Genomic DNA, 23,620 nt, shown 5'->3' on the forward strand with positions numbered 1-23,620 from the left:
AACATATGCACTCATACAGATGTTTACAGCAGCCTTATTCATAATCTCCCAAAACTGGGAGTAACTCAAATGCCCTTCAATTGCTAAATGGACAAACTGTGAAATAATCCATTCAATGGACTACTACTCAGCAATAAAAAACTATTGATACAAACACATGAACAAAGCTAACATGTATTATGCTAAGTGAAAGAAACCAGATTCAAAGAGCTAGAACTGAATGGTTCCATTTGCAGGCCATTCTAGAAAAGGCAAATTATCAGTGGTTTTTAGGATCTGGGTTTGAGGAGATGAGATGGTTACAAAGGAAACTTTTGGGAGTACTGTAAAAGTTTTCTATCTTGACTGTGGTAGTTTTACATGTCAAAACTCAGAATATTATACTAAGAAGGATAAATTTTACTATATGTCAATCAGACCTCAATAAGCCTGACACTAAGAAAAAAATTAACAGGAAAAACTATTATATAATAATCATGCAACTAATTTGTTAAAGAATGAATTATAACGAATATGAATTTGTAACCACAAACCCAAATGCAGAAGTCACACTTCTTAATTACAAAATAAAAGAATTATTTAAAAATACACTTTCAGATGTATTTGTTTACTTCTCGCTGGGCATATATACCATTTTTAAATGTTCCGTGGCATAAGCATTAATTTGTCAGTAAAATAATTATTTAAATAGGAATACTGCATACATTAGCTTTTTTCTGAAACTACTTTCATTAGTTTCTAAATAGGCCCAATGTTTTCATGTGCCTTTGCTATAAATGAACTAAAAACACTGCTCTTATAGAATATATTAAGTAGAGAATTAATTTACCACTGATGCTTTCATGGTTTTAAATTTTTCAAATCCCTGGACTACCATCATCCACTTATTGGTCCCCTGCATTTCAGAAATCTTATTAAAATGGTACTTAAATAGCTCTCTGTTACACTGCAGAGGCAGGTGTGTGTTTGGAAGTTGGCGGGAAAGTAAAATGACAGCTATTTTTTCTTGTTGTTTAGAGGGTGGGAACAGAAAGCAATCCTAAATTAGGCTTTTTTTGAGGAGTGCAATTCCCCACTAGTAAAGCTGGAACTTATTAAATATACTAGATTATATTTTAACCTACTTTTCCTTTTTTTCCTTCCTACTTTCACATACTCAGAGACTCAATGCCACAGAGAAGTAGCCACTGTCGTTTGTACAACACAAATAGTTTATACAAAGTATATATATAAATATATATGTAGTATCACTATATATGTATTATCTCATTTAATTCTCACCAAAACCTATGAGAAATTTTTTTTATTTTTTTTGAGACAGAGTCTCGCTCTGTCGCCCAGGCTGGAGTGCAGTGGCGCGATCCCGGCTCACTGCAAGCTCCACCTTCCAGGTTCACGCCATTCTCCAGCCTCAGCCTCCCAAGTAGCTGCGACTACAGGCACCCGTCACCACGCCCAGCTAATTTTTTGTATTTTCAGTAGAGACGGGGTTTCATCGTGTTAGCCAGGATGGTCTTGATCTCCTGACCTCATGATCCACCTGCCTCGGCCTCCCAAAGTGCTGGGATTAAGGCGTGAGCCACCCCGCCTGCCCCGAGAAAACTTTTTTCAAATTCTATTTTACAGAAGTCAAAACCCACTCAGGTTGGATTCATTGTCCAAAGGTCATACAAACCAGTGAAGCAGCAGACAGAGCCAGAAGTTGAATCCAGATCTTCCAACACACTAGGCAACCTGTTATTTCTGAATAATCTGTGCCTCCATCAGCACCTACTACAGTCTGAGAACAGCTGACATTATGGGAAATCTACATCCAATGATGTCTAAAACTATTATTAACAGCTTATTTAATAGTAAGCTAAGAAGTAAACTACATTTTAAAAATAAAGTATGTGAAAAAGAACCTATAAAAATATCACTCTTGGCCAGGCGTGGTGGCTCACGCCTGTAATCCCAGCACTTTGGGGGGCCGAGGTGGGCGGATCGCCTGAGGTCAGGAGTTCAAGACCAGCCTCGCCAACATAGTGAAATCCCATCTCTACTAAAAATACAAAAATTAGCGCCTGAGGTCAGGAGTTCAAGACCAGCCTCGCCAACATGGTGAAATCCCACTTCTACTAAAAATACAAAAATTAACGTGGCGGCAGGTGCCTGCAATCCCAGCTACTTGGGAGGCTGAGGTAGGAGAATCACTTGAACTTCGGAGGCGGAGGTTGCAGTGGGCTGAAATCGTGCCACTGCACTCCAGCCTGGGTGACAAGAGCAAAACTCTGTCTCAAAAGAAAAAAAAATCTCTGAAGTAAAATTTGCACTGATACTAAGAACCTTATTTTAAAAAGGTTAAACAATGTCTTGAAAGACCAAGGCTGAGGAACTGTTCTACAGGGTGGCCATAAAGTTTACAAACAGATACTATCATTTTACATGTATCTTAATGTAGTATCAATAAGCCATTTATTATATACTCTCCTATAGCTCCACACTTGGTGGCTGTTCTGCATATCAAAGGAGATTAAGAGGCCCTTTCAACTAAATGTTAAATGAGATTCTGGATGGGAAAAAAAACAAAGGCCATTATTGGGACAACTGGCAAAATTTGAAAATGGATGCATATTAGATGACAGAAATGAATCAATGTTGAATTTCCTAAATGTGATCACTATACTGTAATTATGCGAGAGAAGTTTCTTGTTCTTAGGTGATACATATTTAAATATTTAGGAATCAAAGGTTATGAGTAAGTCTGAAACTTCGTCCAACTGCTCCCCAAAATGTGTATGTTTGTGTGTACAGAGAATTCAAATGGCAAAATACTAACTGGTATCTAGATGAAGATTACACAGTGTTCACTCAATTACTCTTGAACTTAGATGTTTGAAATTTTAAAAAATTAAGAGCCAAAGATAACAGGTAAAATTTTAAATATTTTCTTTCCATTCTCTTCAATAGCGATCAGACACTTCCAACAAGGCCTTTTATAAGTAATTGAATAAACATATTTTTAGCATCTCTATAAATAAGTTAACTCTAGTTGGAAACAAACAGTTTTTTACTTTAAAAAACTGGGTGAAAAACATAGCAGCAAAACAAAAACAAAAGGCAGCAAATAGCACATACTCTAAGAATAGCTCATACTTTATTAGCTGCCAACGGGATTATAGTAAAACTTGAGTGCTGTCCTCCACTTTTAAAGAGCTTAAAATTTGCTAAGAAACAGATACAATTTAATTCACTTCCTATGGATCATGAACAGTGTTTTAAACACTGAGTAAACTTACTATCAGATTTAACCAAAACTGAATTCACTTTAATAAGTTTTTAACATTGTTTCCTACTCCACCCCCAAGATTTAAAAAAAATTCTTATAATGTTAATATATTTCACTATGAATGCAATGAGGCTGCATCATGTAGGCATTAATTTCCATGAATTCAATTGTGAGCCCTCAAGGGGAAAAACTAGGATTTCAACTGCATAGGCACCATTCCACCAAATAAGCACACATCTTCTCCAGGGAGCACTAAGCCAGGGTATAAGGGAGCTGTCCAGTTACGTATGCCTCTTTCCCAGTGTGCATCTTGCCAAGCTCTAATCCTAGTGTTTAAAGTATTTTTTTTGTGTAACGAAGCCCCTAATGTAAGTTAGCTTCTTCATCTGGTGCTCAACTAATGAAACTTATTTTTGGAGTTCCTAGAGGAAAAACTAGCTATTTTCCACTTCTGTGAGATGCAATGAATGTATACCATACTTAATGATCACGTTAAGAGATATTTAGTGGCAACTTTATTAAAATCTATTTCTTTTTTTGGTCACATGTGCTAACTTCACAATCTAACTTGATCCTAACAGGCAACTCCAACAGAAATGAACTATTTTCATTATTATATGGCAAGAACATGACACACTTTTAAAGCAAGGACTTCTTTCTAAAGGTCACATTCAGAAATATAATCCTAATTTTCTTTTTCTTTTTTTTGGAGACAGAGTCTTGCTCTGTTGCCCAGGCATGGAGTGCCGGGGTGCAATCACGGCTCACTGCAGCCACAAACTCCCAGATTCAGGCAATCCTCCTGTCTCAGCCTCCCGAGTAGCTGGGACTACAGGTGCATGCCATCACACCTGGCTAATTTTTGTATTTTCTGTAGAAATGGGATTTCACCATGTTGCCCGGCTGGTCTCGAACTACTAGCTCAAGCAAACAACTCCTGAGCCTCGGCCTCCCAAAGTGCTAAGATTACAGGCGTAAGTTACTGCGCCCAGCCAATCCTCAATTTTTCTTTTTTTTTTTTTGCGGGTTGGGGGCAGGGGGACGGAGTCTCGCTCTTGTCACCCAGGCTGGAGTGCAGTGGGGTGATCTCAGCTCATTGCAACCTCCGCCTCCCAGGTTCAAGCGATTCTCCTGGCTCAGCCTGAGTAGCTGGGATTACATGCACCCGCTACCATGCCTGGCTAATTTTTTTGTAATTTTGGTAGAGACGGGGTTTCACCATGTTGGCCAGGCTGGTCTTGAACTCCTGACCTCAGGTGATCCACCTGCTTCAGCCTCCCAAAGTGCTAGTATTACAGGCATGAGCCACCACTCCCAGCCTAATCCTCAATTTTCTAAAGCAACTTCATATGTTTCTTTTTAGTTACTTCTGAGTCCTCCAATTTGCATTTTTTTTCCTTGTAGATTGTGTGACTTGATCTAATCCAATTTCTACATTCTCTCTACTCATAGAATCAGAGCTAGAGGAAACTTAGAGATCACCTATTTTTTCCTCTATGCTCACAGAGCTGGCTGGAGATTTCCATTCAGTGAGCTCCAAATTATAATAAATTCCTTATTCTCCGTTTAAGATGAATTTTTATAGAAAGGTGGAAATTTAATTGTACCCAGAAGTTTTAAAAAGACATTTTAAAAAGTGATACTAAAGCTCAGTGAACAGATCCACTTGGTATTTAGAGTCTGCCAGGCTGGAGTGCAGTGGCACTATCTCGGCTCATTGCAACCTCTGCCTCCCAGGTCCGAGCGATTCTCCTGTCTCAGCCTCCCGAGTAGCTGGGACTACAGGTGCCCATCACCACGCCCAGCTAATTTTTGCATTTTTAGTAGAGATGGGGTTTCACAATATTGGCCAGGCTGGTCTCCAGCTCCTAACCTTCTGATCCGCCCGCCTCGGCCTCCCAAAGTGCTGGGATTAGAGGCGTGAGCCACCGTGCCCAGCCAAGGATTTAATACTTCTCAATAACCTCCAGAGGAATCCCACAAAATTGGGCCTCTTCTTTACAAAATTTATTTTTGAAGACAATTTTATTTTGATGTCTTGTTTTTATAATCCTTATCCCTGATGTTTCATATTTAAAATTTTTCTTTTAAAGAACACTATACCCGTTTGAAATTTGTCTTTGATAAAAAAAAAAAAAAAACAGGCATGGCAGCTCACATCTGTAATCCCAACACTTTGGGAGGCCAAGGTGGAAGGACTGCTTGAGGCCGGGAGTTCGAGACCAGCCTGGGCAACAAAGCAAGACCCATCTCTACAAAAAAATTTTAAAAGTCAGCAAGATGTGGTGATGCGTGCCTGTAGTTCCAGCTACTCAGGAAGCTAAGGCAAGAGGATTACTTGAGCCCAAAAGTTTGAGGATGCAACAAGCCATGATCACACACTCACTCCAGCCTGGGTGACAGTGCGAGACCTTGCCTCAAACCAAACCAAACAGTACTAAATTTTCACAATTCTTTTTTTTTTTTTTTTGAGGCGGAGTCTTGCTCTGTCGCTTAGGCTGGGTGGTATGATTTTGGCTCACTGCAACCTCCGCCTCCCAGGTTCAAGTGATTCTCCTGCCTCAGCCTCCCAAGCAGCTGAGATTCCAGGCACATGCCACCACATCCAGCTAATTTTTGTATTTTTAGTAAAGATGGGGTTTCTCCATGTTGGTCAGGCTGGTCTCAAAGTCCTGACCTCAGGTGATCCACCTGCCTCAGCCTCCCTACCTACTGGGAGTATAGATGTGAGCCACCGTACCCGGCCTAAACTGGATTTTTAAAAAATAAAAGGGTGTTTTTCACTTTCTGGATGAAGTATAAACACTGAGGGGATCAATTATTTATGAAGTATGAGCCTAGACTAAGTCACAAATGCAAAAACTTTGTCACATTAGGATATAATTCCCTAAAGCCCACTTCATGACATATGCTTTTGCTTTCTTTTAAAAGATTAATAGCGAATGACAAATGTGTTTTATACTGAGATTTAAAAGAGACCTAGGACGGGCGTGGTGGCTCATGTCTGTAATCTCAACACTTTGGGAGGCCAAGGCAGGCGGATCACGCGGTTAGGAGATCAAGACCATCCTGGCTAACACGGTGAAACCCCATCTCTACTGAAAATACAAAAAATTAGCCAGGCATGGTGGCGGGTGCCTGTAGTCCCAGCTACTCGGGAGGCTGAAGCAGAATGGCGTGAACCCAGGAGGCGGAGCTTGCAGTGAGCCAGGATTGCACTACTGCACTCCAGTCTGGGCGACAGAGCGAGACTCCCGTCTCAAAAAGTAAAAAATAAATAAATAAATAATGAGACTTTTCAGATCTTTGAATTAAAGTCAAAATTCTAAAAATTGTGTTTTAGTGGCCTTAAGCGAAGTGTACACGTTATTTATAATAAAAGTCTAACTAAATACAAAGATATTACTGACACATACTAAGGAAGCATTATTTACATTTATGTCGTGCTTAATTAAAATGCCTCACTCTGGGATGAACACTAGCTTCAAGATGAACCTGACACACAAGGGCCAAACCATAAAATTGTGTCATGACTTTTTTTGTTATAGACCTCTTTGAGAAATTAAAGTGAAGAAGCCTCTTCCTAGAAACTTCATGTGCACACACACAATTTTAATACAATGTTGAGGGAATAGGTCATCCTGAGATCTACTGACTTCAGGGAAATAATTGCTGCTACTGAACGTTATCTGGGAAAATCACCTTAAAATATAATGCTTTCAGTATTCATATACCGTCCAAGAGATTAAGAAGGATATTGGACAGTCTGGAGTTTGAAAATGTAAGTGAATGCTCTGGTGTCTTCTGTTCATAACTGCTTCAAGGCCACAGTAGCCTGAGTCTGCTAATTTTCCATCACTGCTCTGCAAACCTGAGACAACAGACTCTGTACCATCTCATCCCTACCACCATCTCCACCATTTATCTAGACTCTACAAGCTGCTTTGATCCTCTCTAGCCACTGTTGGCAAGCAGTCATCCAGTCTGCCCTTTAATACCTTCAGTGACATAAGTCAGGGCTTCAGAAGGCAGGTCATTCCAGTTTTACGCAACTCTGAAAAATTACAAAGTTCTTTTCTAATTTGACTAGCCTGATTTGTGGATGTTTTAAATGCTGCCCTACCGGATCTCTCCTCTATTTACCTGCCGACAGGCAACAAAATAGCTTACCATTCAAAGCATCTAATCCTACAAACCAAAAGCATCACTTAGCTCTACTTTTACCAAACAGGAAAGTCAGAGGCACTTTCTATTTGGAATTCAAAATATAAGAGGAATCAGTATGAGTTCAGTTCAAAAAAGATGTAAAGTTTCCATATGCGCAGCATTTCCTACGTTGTTGGGGTTCTTTTCTCTGCATAAAAAATTAAAAATGTATCAGCATTGAAAGATTAAGATTGCAGTCACTTAAATTAACATCATTTCTGTCTGCAGTTTATTCTCTATATTTCTATTTATTACTGTGACTCTATAATAAACAGTCCTAAGCAATGCAAAATAAATATAGAAACCATTATTTATTCATTAGCTACAGCCTGGCTTTCGAGAACTACAAGTTGTCTCAGTCACCTTCAACAGCTCCTTTTTTTGCAATATAAAAAATATCTCCCATTGAGACCAATGTATTAATATGGTCCATTTACCATAAATTAGAAAAGCTCTAACAAAAATGCTTGTTTTCTTTGAAAACAAAATATCCAAATATTTGCTATTTTCCTTCTTAAATAATCTCATACCAGAGCTGGACAAAAAAGGTTCATAAATATTTTGCAAACAGTGACTGATTTATTCAAATCAGATAAAAATACTGTTAACTGCCAGTTAAATGGTTAATCAATACAGCAAAATCTAATTTTCACTGGGCTACCTAGGAGGATTTTCTTTCCTGAGCTGTGTCTCAGGGAGCCAAACAATGCAGTCTTAAGGAAGAGGCTACCTTGTAAGGAGCTGCTCTTTGGTCCTTCAATAATAAAACTTCCTGCAGGGGTACAAAGCAGGTCCACCCAAATGAATCCTGCCTTATTTTGCAAAATGCATCAGAGTGCTATTTCAGTACCTTTACATACAATAACCCTTTGGTAAGAAATAGAGTTCCTGACAAATAAGCACGTCTCTACTTTCCCAGTGTAGCTTGAAAACGAATGCTGTGTTTAAAAAAAAAAAAAAAAAAGCGAAAAAAACCCCCAGAAAGTCCCCAACCCCCCTTCACCAAAAAAAAAAAAAAAAACAACAACTCCAGCCTAAAAAGACAATGCCACACAGATAATCATCTTATCACAACTGCATTATGTACAAAAGGCACTTTAAAGCTCAGGAAGATAGTTCTCTGAGCATTTCTCTTATGATCAAATCATCCATTTAGCTGATTCTTCCAGATGAAAATGGTTTCATTCATCACAAAAATGTGTACTGCACACTCTTCACACACTTCATACTGCAAGATACCTTATTATTTTAAATCGGGTATCAATCCAATATATATTTGTACTCAAGCAAATACCGTCAACCTCAAATTAGCTTAACAAAGTCTGCTTTTTAACACAAAGTTCTTTCATTGGCTTGTTATTAATATAAAACTGAACGCTCGAAACGGCTTACATCGAGCATGGACTATGGATACCAAGTTTGTCAAGCACTGCCCCACCCCTTGTAAGAGTGGATGACTGGAACATTTTAATGCACTCCACCACGTAGAACAGCCACAGAAACTTCACACTGGCGCCAGTAGTTGCACATTTTCCAGCACAGATTTTTCTTAAATGGATTTTGCATCATTCTCTATACCAAACGTCACTAACATTCAGGTATGCTGAAGACATCGATAACCACGGACACTGTAATATCACCCTCCCAACACACTTTCCTCATTCTTTTATCGTTCTGTCAGTAAATGTTAAGAATTAACGAGTTCCCCGGCACACATCCCGCGTCCCCCGTAACTACGCAATTAAGGTTATAATTGGGAGGCTCGAATCATTACATATGAAAATTCAGAGAGTAACAAAACAAAATAAGACGCAAAGGGGAACAGTTCTATCTGCTTAAATACTGATCTGCTTAAATACTGAAAGATTTTACATTTCTAAAAAGCATTTGCGAGATGCCAAGATTTCTCAAACGGGCCCCTCCCCCGTCGTGAGCCTCTTTCCTCCCCCCACCAATTCTGGGAAGTCATTAGTTGGACGCGGCTGGGATGCTACTCACCGAGTTTCTCCACCAGCTTAAGCATCACCCCTCCAATGTGCACCTCGCCGGTCACTCTCAGGGTGACATCGCGGTTCAGGTCCGTCACATGGACACTCAGTTCCCACGTCCCGTCCGCGTAGCAGCCATCTGGCATCCTTATCCCGTCCAGAGCCATGGCTCCTTCCTGCGAGCGCGGAGGAAATGGCTCTCGTAAGCGTCACTCCCCCAAAGAAAGGCGAATCCCACCGAATTCGCAGCGCCGGCCACGGGCTGGGAGGTGGTGGAGGACCCGAGGCTTTCGGCAGAAACTCGGGAGGGCGGCGGCGGCCGGGGCTGCGGGAGGACCCTGCGCCCCGCTCTCCCCGCAGCGCTCCTCGGCTCCGGCGCCGCCCGCCCCACACCGTCCCCGCCTAGCGGACCGCGGCGGGCTTCACCTGCCGGCCGGCCCCGAGACACGGCGCGGGCTGACTCCCCGTTCCCCTCCCCGCCGCGCCCCCTCGGGTCCCGGCGGGGTCCCGCTCCTCACCGCGCGCTCCTCGCGCTCCGGACCCGGGGCTCGCGCGGCAACAGGCGAGGGGCTGGAAGCTCGCGGGGCGGCGGTGTCCGCGTCCGGCTCCTCGGCAGGCGGAGCGCTGCTGTGGCCGGAGCGGCTAATGGAGTCCCGTTGTCGCGGCCCCTCGCCTGGCTCCCCGCGCTCCACCCTCTCCCCGCCCCCTCTGTCCGAGCCCGGCTGGGCTGGGCGCGCTGGCTCCCTCCTTCGCCGCCCGCAGAGCCGCCCTGAGCGGGTCCGGCCGGCCTCGCCCCTGCCCCCGCCCTCTTGGCGCCGCGCTCGGGGGAGGGGGCTGCGGGTCTCGGGCGGGGCGGGGCGGCGCGGGGGTGGCGGGGGGCGCGGCGGGGCGGCAATCGCGGTCCCGCAGAGCGCTGCCCTTTTATGGAAATGAAGGACCCGGCTCAGGGATTGAATCCAACATCCGGGCTCTAGGCGGCGGGCCCTGAGGAGGGGGAGCGGGGGAGCGCGGGCGGCCTTTCCCGGGGCGCTGGGGGCCGGCGGAGCGTCCAGAGCTCAGGCTGGACTGGGGCCCCAGCGGCGTGTGTCCGCGCGGGCAGCAGGGAGAGGGGGCTTGTCCGTGAGAAACGGCCCCAGGAAATTCCCAGGGCAAGGTCGTTTTCGGAGAACAAAGTCCTCCCGCCCCCTCCCCACGCCTGGAGCGAGACAAAAAGCCTCAGGGAGGTGAGAGGTGCCGCACCCCAGGAACTGGAGAGAGGAATCTGGGATGGAGAAACTTTAAAAAGTAAATGCGCAAACCAACTCCTTGAATGTCCCACAAAAGAATGAGAAAACCCAGAGGGAGGTGAACCACAAAAATTGCTTTGCAAGCAATGTCCGGCACCATCAGCAACTCCTACTGGACTCCCAGGAGTTTGCAAGCGGTCTTAACCCTTTCGGACGCTCCAGCCAGATGCGAGTCAAACAGATGATGCTCTTGCTTGAGGGGAAAGGAAAGACACAACTTAGTGCCACAAGTTTTACTCAGAAACTGTTTCCCCAGCTTCTCCAGCTATTTGTACTTATTTGTGTGTTTTGTACGCAATTTAGAACTAACAGTCTATTAAAGCTGTTAGATGGAGATACCTGCTCCACCCCACCCTCAGCCACACCTTGGATTTTAATACTTCTGGAACGGTGCCTGCAGGTACCAGGAAGAGCTAAACAACTTCACCTGTTGAAGACTGACTAGTGATGGGGAACGGTCCTCCTGCTTCCCGCTTTTGTTTCCACTTCCCCCATTAACTGTTGTACTCTGTTGAGGGAACTCCTTTCAGAAACAGCAAACCAGAGAAACTGCCTCGCTAGCAAATTCATGGGCTCAAAAAATAAACGTCAAGAAGGCTCAGATTAAAATACCTTTTAATGATAAAAGACTCCAGTTCGCAGTCTCATAATCTTGTCGAATTGTCTCAAACGCTTGGAAAAGGAACTCGCTAGGCAGATAACCTTTTGTTCATTAACATTACTGGGAAACAAGATGAGAGGCCTCAAGAAAGGGGTGGAACTCAGAAAGGAGTGAAAGCAGCAAAATTTAGTCAGATGCCAAAGGCTTGGCAGAAAAAAAAATAGGGAAAACCACTACCGTGTTTTTAGCTAGTTATGGAGAAATTGATGCCTTCAGTCTCTTATCTGTCTACTCTCCAATATTTCTACTCGTGGACGTTCTAAATAGTTCACTTGAAAGCAATATGAATATCCGGAGATGAGGGAGTTTATGTAAATTATGGTGTTGAAAATATACAGGAAAATGTTTTTAATAAAATAAGGAATTGCTTGTTAGGGCACAAAACTGCAGAACTGGATATGCAGCTATAAAATTAAGAGCTTATTTACGTTAAATGTTCAGAGAAAAAGACTGTAAGGAAATACAGCAAAATGTTAAGAAGCTCTCTGGGTCTTGAGATCACGGAAGTTTTTTCTTTCTTCTATTCTTTATTTTCTACCAACTCGAAAACTTTACACCACCACCTAGAATTGCATCCAGCATTTCAGTTCTCTGTACATGCCATTACATTCACGATGGATAGACACTGGATAGAGCAGCTACTGACTGAACGATGGGCAGGATTTTCAGAGGTTTCCTTTGGTGTTTTTTAAATAGTTCTAAAGAAAACTTGAGTTCTTTAAGAGCAGAGACTTCAAATTATTTTCATTGTCCACAAATTCACAATAGCTTGGCACAGAGAAAATGGAAAACATGCTGGTGTCAAACCAACACAAATGTCAAAGAAACAGTGGGTCTGTTCCATGGAGAAATCTCAGGGGCCAAGTACAGTGGCTTATGCCTATAATCCCAGCACTTTGGGAGACTGAGGCAGGAGGATCACTTGAGCCCAGGAGGTGGAGGCTGCAGTGAGCTCTATTCACACCACTGCCCTCCAGCCTGGATTGATCTCAGAAAAACAAAAACCAAATCTCAGTGGGAAAATCCCCACTTTAAAAATATACTTATTTATTTCCCCCACTTTATCCCCCAAAAGATTTATGGCAATGTATAAAGATGCATAAACTGTGAGATAGTATACATTATAAGTGGCACAAAACAAGAAAAAAAAAGGTAGGTGGGGATTGGGAGGCTTAGAGGGGTGGAGTAGAGATTTATTTATTTATTTTGGAGTAGGGATTTAAAATGGAGCTGGGAATGAAGCTAAGAATTGTATCTTATGACGTTTGCACATGCTCCAGTAAGCTACAAAAAAATTATGGCTTTCTAAACATGCCTTTCTAGAACCTAAAATATCTATGCCCTTTCTGAATATTCCCTTTCCTTCAGACAAAATTGTTGAAGCCAACTGTCATGGTTTAGAAACTCTTTTAATACAGACGGTCCCTGACTTATGATTTTTTGTTTATGATGGTGTGAAAGCGATAGGCATTCAGTAGAAACCGTACTTTGAGTACCCCTAGGACCTTTCTGTTTTTCACATTCAGTACAGTAGTCAATAAATTACATGAGATAGTCAACACTTTACTATAACATGGGTTTCATATTGGATCATTTTGCCCAACTGGAGGCTAATGTAAATGTTCTGGGTACATTTAAGATAGGCTAGGTTAAGCTGTGATGTTCGGTAGGTTAGGTGTATGAGATGCATGTTCGACTTACAATATTTTCAATTTACAGAATGTAACCTCATCATAAGTTGCAGAGCATCTGTACTTGGTTTCCACATTCTAGTTATTTTCCCACTTTCCAGTAAGAGTTACTTTCTGAACACCCCCACCACAGCACCGACTGCTCTAACTACCGTGCTTTCCTGAATCCACTTCTACGAATGTTCTCTACATTTAGTGACAGAGAGTGGGGGCAGGGAATTTTAATATTGTGAGTAACTGCCCTATTTCTTAACATTTGAAATCGCTTGAGTATAACTTCATAAGACACTTTACTAGCTTTAGAAAGTCAGCAGTATATATTTGAGCAATTAATGCACAGGAAGGCAAGGACCTTCAGTTAAGTACCAGTGGAAGAATAATTAGATTAGGTTGGGTGCAGCTGGTCCCTTCAGGCCTTCTTTTTGACTATTTCAAGCTGTCACTTGCTTTGAAGATTAAAGAGGAGTCAGCCTCACCTCTCTGAAACTGGGATTTTTTTTTTCCAGTTTATCAAGTGAGGCTTTCAAGTGCATTTCTTAAATATTCACTTCTACCTAAGATTTAGAATGTATTCAAATGTAGAATCTTATCTGAAATCCCCTGCTAGAACCACTAGGACAATGCAATGCTTGTGGTACTTACATCATACTGAAAAGTAGCTGAGTACGCCAGTGTTTGGAAGAACAGCTCAAGCAATGAAAGCAGCAATATCCAAATAAGGTACCAAGCACTGGACTTAGATTTAGACCAAGCGATGCCTCACAGATCTGCCATCAAATGCAGCCCTCGGGCTTGGTAATGCTCAGGTTGACTTTAGCTTTTTCTCTGTGCCTACTTGCACTGTGCTTTATATTTCTAGAAGGTCAATTCAAAATATAACCCCTGGGTTTGAAAGAAAGAGAGAGGATGGGGGTAGGAGAAAATAAGAGAGGATTTGTATGAGTGTGAATGTGTAAGGGGGGACTTGAAAATGTGACATGAGGCCAGCAAGATGAAATATAATGAATTATTCTTGTCAAATACCAGGTGGGTAGAATTCTTTCTTTGTCTTGGGGATTGCCAAAAATGGCACACACCAATAATGCTATTAAAGAGGTAGAAACCCAGCGGTGTGGAATGCGATCTAAATGGGAAGGGAGGTTGCAAAAGCCACTTTTTTGATAGAAATGGGCAGTCACTGTAATTAGCAAGAAAAGGACTGGCAAACTGAGAAACAAGGAAGATTTGCCAGGAATATGGCTGTTTTCACAGACCAAAGAAGGGCTCCGAGATAACAGTGAAATCTTTAAGGGGAAAGAAATGCACTGCTTACATTTACTGCTCTAGTTACAGAAAGTTTTATGTGGGAAACCATGCTCGGGATACCTTTTCCCCACCTCACCCCACCAACTTAAGTTTGAACACCAGGACATCTTGTGAAATATTCTTCACCTCAACAAAAATATCAAATCTTCACACATACAAACACAGTAACTATGTGTCTAGCACAGTGTAGGACATTGAGACAGGCATGTAAATGTATAACACATGTCACAAATTTTTAAGGAACATCTATCTAGTACAGGAGGCTTATATTTAAAACATCAGAAAGGACAGCCACGTACAACATATACAAAAATTAACTAAATAGAGCATAGGCTTAAATGTAAGGTCTAAACCTATAAAATTCCTACAAGAAAACATAGGACTAAACCTTTATGACCTTGGATTAGGCAATGGCTTCTTAGATAACACATCAAGGCATAAGCAACAAAGGAAAATATAGTTAAGCTGGATTTTATCAAAGTTTAAAATAGTTATATTTTAAAGGACAGCAACCAAAATATGAAAAAGCAATTTAAAGAATGGGAAGAATATTTGTAAATCATATATATTTTCAGTGACTTGTATAAAAAATAAATAAAGAACTATTATAATTCGACAATAACCCCAGACAAATAACCTAACTAAAAATGGGCAAATAATATGAATAGACAGTTGTCCAAAGGAGACATACAAATGGCCACACAGAATATTCTCAACATCATTTATCAGCAGGGAAATACAAATTAAGGTACAATGAGATAACACTTCACATCCTACTAGAAGGACTATAATAAAAAAGAGGATAACAAGTGTTGGTTAGGATGTAGAAAAATTGCAACCCTTATACACTGCTGATGGGAAAGCAAATGGTAAGTTGCTTTGAAAAACAGTTCGGCAGTTCCTCAAAAAGTTAAACATAGAGTTACTATATATATGGTTACCACATATATATAGTTATAGTATATATAGTTAGCATGTACATAGCTACCATGGTCTGAATGTTTGTGTCCTCCTGAAATTCATATTTTGAAATCTAAACCCCCAATGTGATGATATTAAGAGATGGGGAAGGCCTGGCATAGTAGCTCATGCCTATAACCTCAGCACTTTGGGAGGCCTAGGTGGGAGGATCACTTGAGCCCAGGCATTTGAGATCAGCCTGGGCAACACGGTGAGATCATGTCTCTGCAAAAATAAAAGTAAACAAATTATCTGGGCATCAAAGTGGGCACCTATAGTCCTAGCTACTCAGGAGGCTGAGGTGGGAGGATTGCTGGAGAACAGGATTTTTTTTTCTTTTTTTTTTTTTCAAGACAAGGTCTCACTCTGTCACCTGGACTGGTGTACAGTGGCACGATTTTGGCTCACTGAAGCCTCCACCTCCTGGGCTCAAGTGATTCTCCCACCTCAGCCTCCCAAGTAGCTGGGACTACTTGGCATGCCACCATGCCTGGCTAATTTTTGTATTTTTAGTAAAGACAGGGTTTCACCGTGTTGCCCAGGCTGGTCTTGAACTCCTGACCTCAAACTGCCTTCCTCAGCTTCCCAAAGTGCTGGGATTGCAGGCATGAGCCATTGCGCCTGGCCAAGTTTAAGAGTTTGAGGCTGCATTGAGTAGTGATCATGCCAGTGCACTCCAGCCTGGGTGACAGAGTGAGGCCCTAAAATCAAATTAAAAATTTTTTTTGTTGTTGTTTTTATTTGTCTCTAAAATCAAACTTAAAAAAATTTTTAATTAAAAATAAAGAGGTGGGGCCTTTGATTAGATCATTAATCCCTTTAATAAGGGAGTAGCATACTTATAAAAGAGGCCTAATGAAGCTCATTTGCCCCTTCCACCATGTGAGGACACAGTGAGAAGGTGCCAACTGTGTACTAGAAAGCAGCCCTCACCAGACACAAATCTGCTGGCCTCTTGGTCTTGGACTTTCCAGCCTCCGTAAGTGTGGGAAGCAGATTTCTATTGTTTATAAGCTACCCAGTTTGTGGTATTTTGTTGCAGCAGCACAAATAGATTCAGACATCACATAACCTACATTTCTACTCTTAGGTGTATACACCCAAGAGAAGTGAAAACATATGCCCACATAAAAGCTTGAACATACATGAATATTCATAATGTCTAAAAGATGGAAACAACCCAAACATCTTTCAAGCAATAAATGGGTAAACAAAATGTGGTATATTTATACAATGAAATATTGTTCGGCCGGGCGTGGTGGCTCACACTTGTAATCCCAGTACTTTGGGAGGCCCAGGTGGGCAGATCATCTGAGGTCAGTAGTTGGAGACCAGCCTGACCAACATGGTGAAACCCCCTCTCTACTAAAAATACAAAAGTAGCTTGGCGTGGCAGCACACATCTGTAATCCCAGCTACTCGGGAGGCTGAGACAGGAGATTCCCTTGAACCCAGGAGGTGGAGGTTGCAGTGAGCCGAGATCGCGACATTGCCCTCCAGCCTGGGCAACAAGAGTTAAACTTCATCTGAAAAAAAGAAAAGAAAAGAAAGAAAGAAAGATTGTTCAGCCTAAGAAAAGAATTAAGTACCAATACATGCCACAAAATGGATAAACTTGAAATCATGCCAAGTGAATGATACCAGACACAAAAAGTTAGGTATTGTATGATTCTACTTATGTGAAATATCCAGAATAGGCAAAACAATAGAGATAGAAAGCAGATTAGTGGTTGTTGGGAACTGGGGGCAGCAGGGAGGGTGGTGAGGAAAGAATGGGAAGTACTACTAATAGGTGCAGTGTTTATTTTGAGGGTGATAAAAATGATCTGAAATTAGATAGTGGTGATGTCTGCACAACTGTATGAATATACTATAAACCAGGGGTCCCCAACTCCTGGGCCACAGACCGGTAGCAGTACGTGGCCTGTTAGGAATCGGGCCGCACACCAGGAGGTGAGGGGCGGGCGAATGAACATTACAGCCTGAGCTCCACCTCGTGTCAGATCAGCAGCAGCATTAGATTCTTATAGGCATGCAAACCCTATTGTGAACTGCACATGTAAGGGATCTAGGTTGCACGCTTGTCATGGGAATCTAATGCCTGATGATCTGAGATGGAAAAGTTTCATCCCCTAACCATCCCCTCACCCCACCCTGCTGCACCTTGGTCTGTAGAAAAATTGTCATCTACGAAACGGTCCCTGGTGCCAAAATGGTTGGGGACTGCTGCTATAAACTACTGACATGTATCCTTGAAAATGCTGAATTTTATGGTATGTGAATTATATAATAATAAAGTAATAAAGAAATCAGAAGGGAGAAAAGGGAGCAAAAATAAAAGGCTAAATTGTGAAGTACAGATCCATTTTGAGGACCGTGATAGTCTAGACTCTGTAAGAAGCTGATTAACGAAGTCATGATATGTTTTCTGAAGACAATAAAGCTAAGCAGACAAAGGAGTAGATGGAGTTAGGCCTATCAAGACAATTAGCATGGGAAAATCACGAGGCAGAAGTGAGTATGGAATGCTCACCAGCCAGGAGAAGAAAGGAATAAATGCCAAGGAGATGCTTGGGGTTGGTGACGACAGAGTGAAGCCAAACCAGGAAGGACAGAAGTTTAGACTCTGAGGTTTAAAAAAAAAAAAAGAGGAGCCATTTAAAAATTGGTTTGTGGGCCAGGCACGGTGGCTCATGCAATCCCAGCACTTGGGGAGGCTGAGGTGGGTGGATCACGAGGTCAGGAGTTCGAGACCAACCTGGCCAACATGGTGAAACCCCCTTCTTTACTAAAAATACAAAAATTAGCCTGGTGTGGTGGCATGCGTCTATAATCCCAGCTACTGGGGAGGCTGTGGCAGGAGAATCCCTTGAACCTGGCAGGCAGAGGTTGCAGTGAGCCAAGATCGTGCCACTGCACTCCAGCCTGGGTGACAGAGCAAGACTCTATCTCAAAAGAAAAAAAAAAAAAAAAAAGTTGATGTGTGGTAGTAATATTATGAAAGCAATGTTCAAGTAAGATTAATCTGGTAAAAACATGCATGATGGTTTGAAAGAACTAGGGACTAGAATCTGAAAGGTTGGTTCGGAATCTGTTCATAACTTAGATGTAAGAAAAAAACCTTTGGTTGGTAAGATAAATAATAGGGGGTGGAGGATGCAGGGGATTTCAAAAATAGTATTAACAAAAAGTTTCTGAGCATTTTTGATATTCCAGGCACTGTCAAGTCACTTTAAATATTCCTTACAATAACCTTTAGTTTTTATTACTATCCTTATTTAATGTGAGTTCACTGATGGACAGATCGGTTATCTGGTTATACAACTTGTCCTAAGCCACCCAGCTGGTATGTGGAAGATCTGGCACTAAAACCTAGGTCTAAAAAAAAGATGGTCATAAATGCTTCAAAGTTTTTATGCTGAGGTGACTGGAATAACAAGGGTACTCCTGGACAGGGAAATGGAAGTTTAAAGGAGATGATTTCAGGGAGCCAGGTAAAGATGAAGAGTTTTTAAAAAGAAATATTGAACTTGGGGTGAAAGCATCACGTTCAGTGGAAATGTTTAAAGGACAATTAGATAAAGAAGGCTGGCAGTCTTGTGAGACCATCAGATCACACAGAGAAGTCATTAACACAGAGGTGAGCCCTAATGAATGGCTCAGAGTCCCCAAATGAGGCTGCCCCTTGGGTCACTGTTCTCCACAGGCAGAAGTAGGAAGAAGAGTTATCTAAGGTAACAGAGAAGAAAGGATCGGAGCTGAGAAAAGAATCAGATTAGTTAGGCGAGCCAAAAAAAAAAAAAAAAGAAAGAAATAAACTATTTCAAGAAAGAAAGGTTGGTCAACAGTATCAAATGACATAGAAAAGTTCAGGAAAATAGTGACTGGCAAAAGTTACTCTTAACCTTGCAGAGGACAATTCTAAAGCTGATGGAAAACAGATTTCCAAGAGTTAAAGAAGAAAAAGGGAGGTTTGCCAGGGAAAGGAAAGCAAGAAATAAGATGGTAATTTGGAGGTGCACCAGAAACAAAGACACTTTTCAAAGCAAAGAAGACCTAAGCATGAGTAAAGACTATGAAAAATGTAAGGGGGATTTAGATTGATTCGTGGTTATCAGGAAGAACAAAGGAAAAAAAAGAAAAGAAAATATAAGAGGAAATATTTGTTTAAAAGATTCTTCATTGGGATAATTCCAAATATCCAGGAGGAAATAGGAAAAGCCCTTGCCAAGCTAGAAGAAATCCACATCGATTTTCAAGATTGGGTTGTTGGAAGGCTTTAACCATCTTATAAAAGTAGAAAGGCCCAAGAGGCTAGAGTAAGTTGATCACAAATGTATTTAAACAAATACTGTCAATATTAGTCAATGAGAGGGTGGGGCTGCTTGAGTTATTGTGCTGATCGGATGGAAGCCCTTCCCAGGTCAGATCTGGGCCAGGATGTAAGAAAGGAAGGATGTGATTGAGATTAGTTTCAGTATAACTAGGGCAGAGAGTCAGAGGCTGTAGAGAAACCAGTGGTGACAGCACAGAGGTGCATTTGCCAGCGTAGAAGTGCTGCTGCCACTTGTGAGAGTCACTGGAAATCCACAGGCCAAGAAGCCAGTCCTACAATGACTGATCAGCATTTCCTTGTTAATAAACATGTAGGCTTCTCCCTGATTTTTAGTGTTATTTATTGTCTAGTTGGTTCCTCCTAGTTTTGGGTGGCAGGTAAACTGCTGACTCTCAAACCCATTCTGAGAAATGTTCCCTATCCTTTGTTCTTTGTAACACAATGTCCTCTTTAAATGCATAAACCCTCTGTTCTTTCCCAGGAGTTGCAATTCCACTAAAAGAGCCAAACCAGAAAGTCATCTAAAATTTCAACTGCCCTAGGGCCAACTCAGTCCACCTTGGAAGGACACAAATGCATTTTATCTACTAGCTCTTGAGAGGGTGCCTCAGGTGACAGAGAACAGAACGGCAGCTGAACATTGCCATCTGGTGCCTGGGAGGTGTCAGTGTATAAACCTTTCCTCTCTCTTGAGCTAAATTCAACAAATAATTCATTAAGAATTTAGGCCTGGTGTAGTGGCTCTTAAGCCTGTAATCCCAGCACTTTGGGAGGCCGGGTGGGCGGGGCGGAGTGGGGGGCGGACCACCGGCATCCAGGAGTTTGAGATCAGCCTGGCCAACGTGGTAAGACCCCGTCTCCACCAAAAATGCAAAAAATTATCTGGGCGTGGTGGTGTTCCCCTGTAGTCCCAGCTACCTGGGAGACCAAGGTGGGAGGATTGCTTGAGCCCAGGAGGTGAAAGCTGCAGTGAGCTGTGATCGTGTCACTGTACTCTAGCCTGAGTAACAGAGTGGGACTCTGTCTCAAAAAAAAAAAAAAAAAAAGAAAGAAAGAAAGAAAAGAAAAGGGAGAATTTAGGCCGGGTATGATGGCTCATGCCTCTATCCCAGTGCTTTGGTTTGGGAGGCCAAGGTGCAAGGATCACTTGAGGCCAGGAGTTCAGACCAGTCTGGGCAAGAGAGCAAGATGCTGTCTCTAAAATAAAGCAAAACAAATACAAGAATTTAGTAAGCAAATGCAAATGTGTCCCTACACCTATTAAAAGATATACTCTTGACCAGGGGTGGTGGCTCAGGCTTGTAATCCCAGCACTTTGAGAAGCCAAGTCAGGTGGATTGCTTGAGCCCAGGAGTTGAAAACCAGCCTAGGCAACATGAGGAGAACCCCTCTCTCTCTAAAAAATTTTTAAAACTTAGCCGGGCATGGTAGCATGCATATGTTATCCTAGCTACTTGGGATGCTGCAGTGGGAGGATCACTTGAGTCTGAGTCTGGGAGGTCAAGGCTGCAGTGAGCCATAATTGCACCACTGTACTCCAGCCTGGGTGACAGAGAGAGACCCTGTGTCAAAAAAAAAAAAAAAAAAAAGATAACTCTTCATTTTTAGGTTCCATATCATTTCTATCACCATATAAACAGACTCTACTGCTTTCCATTTAAATACATAAAGAAACAAGTCTCTCTTGATAACACATCTCCCTATAGTTTTACTTCTGTGGTCCCTTTAAACACAAAACCACTCAAATGAAAGGCCTGTATGTAATAGCTTTGCTTTCTCAATTTTCGATTACTTTAAAACTCACCCCCACATTTGCATCTGAAAAAAACATGTCACCTCAAAATATGCTTCTTTTTTTTCACATCTGAATGAATCAAAACTGGCTCCTTGACATAAAAATTATTTTTGAGCTAAAGGCAATTAAGACGCAGCAGAGGAAAAGCTCTCTCTATCCAACCTCCTTTTCTGCCTAAAGCCAGGCTATAAATTCTCCTTTGCTGGAGACCACTCTAGACTCTTACCAACCCAAACATGGCACCAGAGAGATTTGCAAACAAATTTTATTCTGTTAGTTTCCTCCAATATATTTACCTTTCCTTAGAAGTCTAAAATTGCTTTTCTTTGTCCGTTCTCTACAAATGTATTGTTCTTTGTTGAAGATGCTGTTTATGCTGTATAAGCCATTGATCTGAATTACTTTTCATTGAAATTTCTCCCAGATGATGTGTGCTGTATGCATTAAGTTGTTTGTTTTTCTTTTGTTAATCTGTCTTTTGTTATAGGCATCCCAGCTAAGAACTACGAGGGGTTGAGGGAAAGTTATTTTTCCTCCCCAATACTTCTGTTTCTATCACTCCACTGAGTCAGTTTTTTAATGGCACCAATAATCCTCATGTGGCAAAATAAATGGTGCCCTTTCCATCCTTTTCTTCGAATTCTCTCAGCCGCTTGCCCACTCTCTCTTTCTGAACACACACTCCTCTTGGAGTCTGGACATTGCCGTCTCTGAACTTTTCCTCTACCTCTCTGTTCTCATTTTTCAGACTTCCTTGCTGGCTCCTCCTCTAGCTGATCTCTGAAGTCAGCATGCTATAGTACGTCTTTTCTTCTCTACATACATTCCCTCTCCAGCTGATCTCCTCATACCTTGAGGCTTAAAATACTATCTCTCTGTTGATGATTTCCAAACCTGTAGCCCAGACCTGTCCTTGAAGCTCCAGACCTGTAGATCCATATGTAGTAGGCACTTCAAACTGAAGTGTGCAGTGTGAGACTCTGGACTTTTCCTCCAATATCTACTTCTGCCCCAGTATTTTTTTTATCTCATCAGATAATATCACCATTCAACCCATTTGCTCAACTTACAAACTAGGAGTCAACCTTGATTTTCCACTTTCCTTCACTGCCGGTCTGCAATGACTAGTTTAACACTACATCCTGTTGGTCTGTCTCTAAAACAGATCCCAAATTGATCCGCTTTTCTCCACCTCCACCACCCCACCCTAATCTTAGCTACTGTCTTCTCTCTTATATTATTTATTCAGTAGCCTCCTAAGTGGCCTCTCTGATCTTTCCCCCTCCAATCCATTTCTCTACACAGCAGCCAGAGTGATCCTTTAAATCTGTAAATCACAACATTTACTCTTCTCTTAATAACATCAGTAGCTTTCCATCACACTTAGAATAGAATCCAAACTCCTTATCATGGCTTGAAAGGCCTCACAGGATCTGGCCCGTCTACCTTGCTGACCTCTTGCTCACTGTATCCAGTCATTCAGGACTCCTTACTTTTCTATCTTAGCACATACCATTCCCTTTGCCCCCAGGCTTTTCCCTGCCACTTCTTGTGGCTGTATGTTTCTCAGCCCCAGTATCATCCCTCAGCAAGTCTTTTCCTGGCCAGGCAGTCTGTAGTAGCCTTTACCACACTGCATCCCCACTACTTTCTATTTCCTCATTTACTTTTGTTCTTCTATAAAACTTATCAAGAATTCAAAATTATCACATTTGTTTGTTAGCTTATGATATCGTTGGCTCTGTGTCCCCACCCAAATCTCATCTCAAATTGTAATCCCCATGTGTCCCGGAGGGAAGTGATTGGATCAAGGGGGTGGTTTTCCCCATGCTGTTGTCATGATGGGGAATGAGTTTTCAGGAGATCTGATGATATTATAAGTGTCTGGCATTTCCCCTGCTTGCACTCACTCTCTCTCCTGCCACTGTGTGAAGGGGAATGTGTTTGCTTCCCCTTCTGCATGATTTTAAGTTTTCTGAGGCTTCCCAGCCATGTGGAACTATGAGTTCACTGAAGCTCTTTTCTTTATAAATTACCCAGTCTCAAGTATTTCTTTATAGCAGTGTGAAAACGGACTAATACAGCATATTTGTCTTCGTCCCAGCCAGGCTCCTTTTCTACCAT

General features: G+C 42.0%; 1 protein-coding gene across 6 annotated transcripts in view; it reads right to left on the minus strand.

Moving 5' to 3' along the window:
• FERMT2 (FERM domain containing kindlin 2) overlaps nucleotides 1-10,114 on the minus strand; it is a 93,608-nt gene extending 83,494 nt beyond the window's left edge. For 5 of the 6 annotated variants that reach the window (XM_024231727.3, XM_054530670.2, XM_054530669.2 and 2 more), the window contains exons 1-2: nucleotides 9,981-10,112; nucleotides 9,473-9,638 (exon numbers count right to left, since the gene is read on the minus strand). In XM_024231727.3, the coding sequence (XP_024087495.1) occupies nucleotides 9,473-9,629 (157 nt within the window). In that variant the 5' untranslated portion in view covers nucleotides 9,630-9,638; nucleotides 9,981-10,112. Of the gene's footprint in view, nucleotides 1-9,472; nucleotides 9,639-9,980 lie in introns of all 6 variants that reach the window. The other variant, XM_024231728.3, reaches the window with a different exon arrangement.
• Between the last annotated feature and the right edge of the window lie 13,506 nt (nucleotides 10,115-23,620).

The sequence above is a fragment of the Pongo abelii genome, chromosome 15 (genome assembly GCF_028885655.2).
Source record: "Pongo abelii isolate AG06213 chromosome 15, NHGRI_mPonAbe1-v2.0_pri, whole genome shotgun sequence".
In the NCBI taxonomy this organism is placed as follows: domain Eukaryota; kingdom Metazoa; phylum Chordata; class Mammalia; order Primates; family Hominidae; genus Pongo; species Pongo abelii.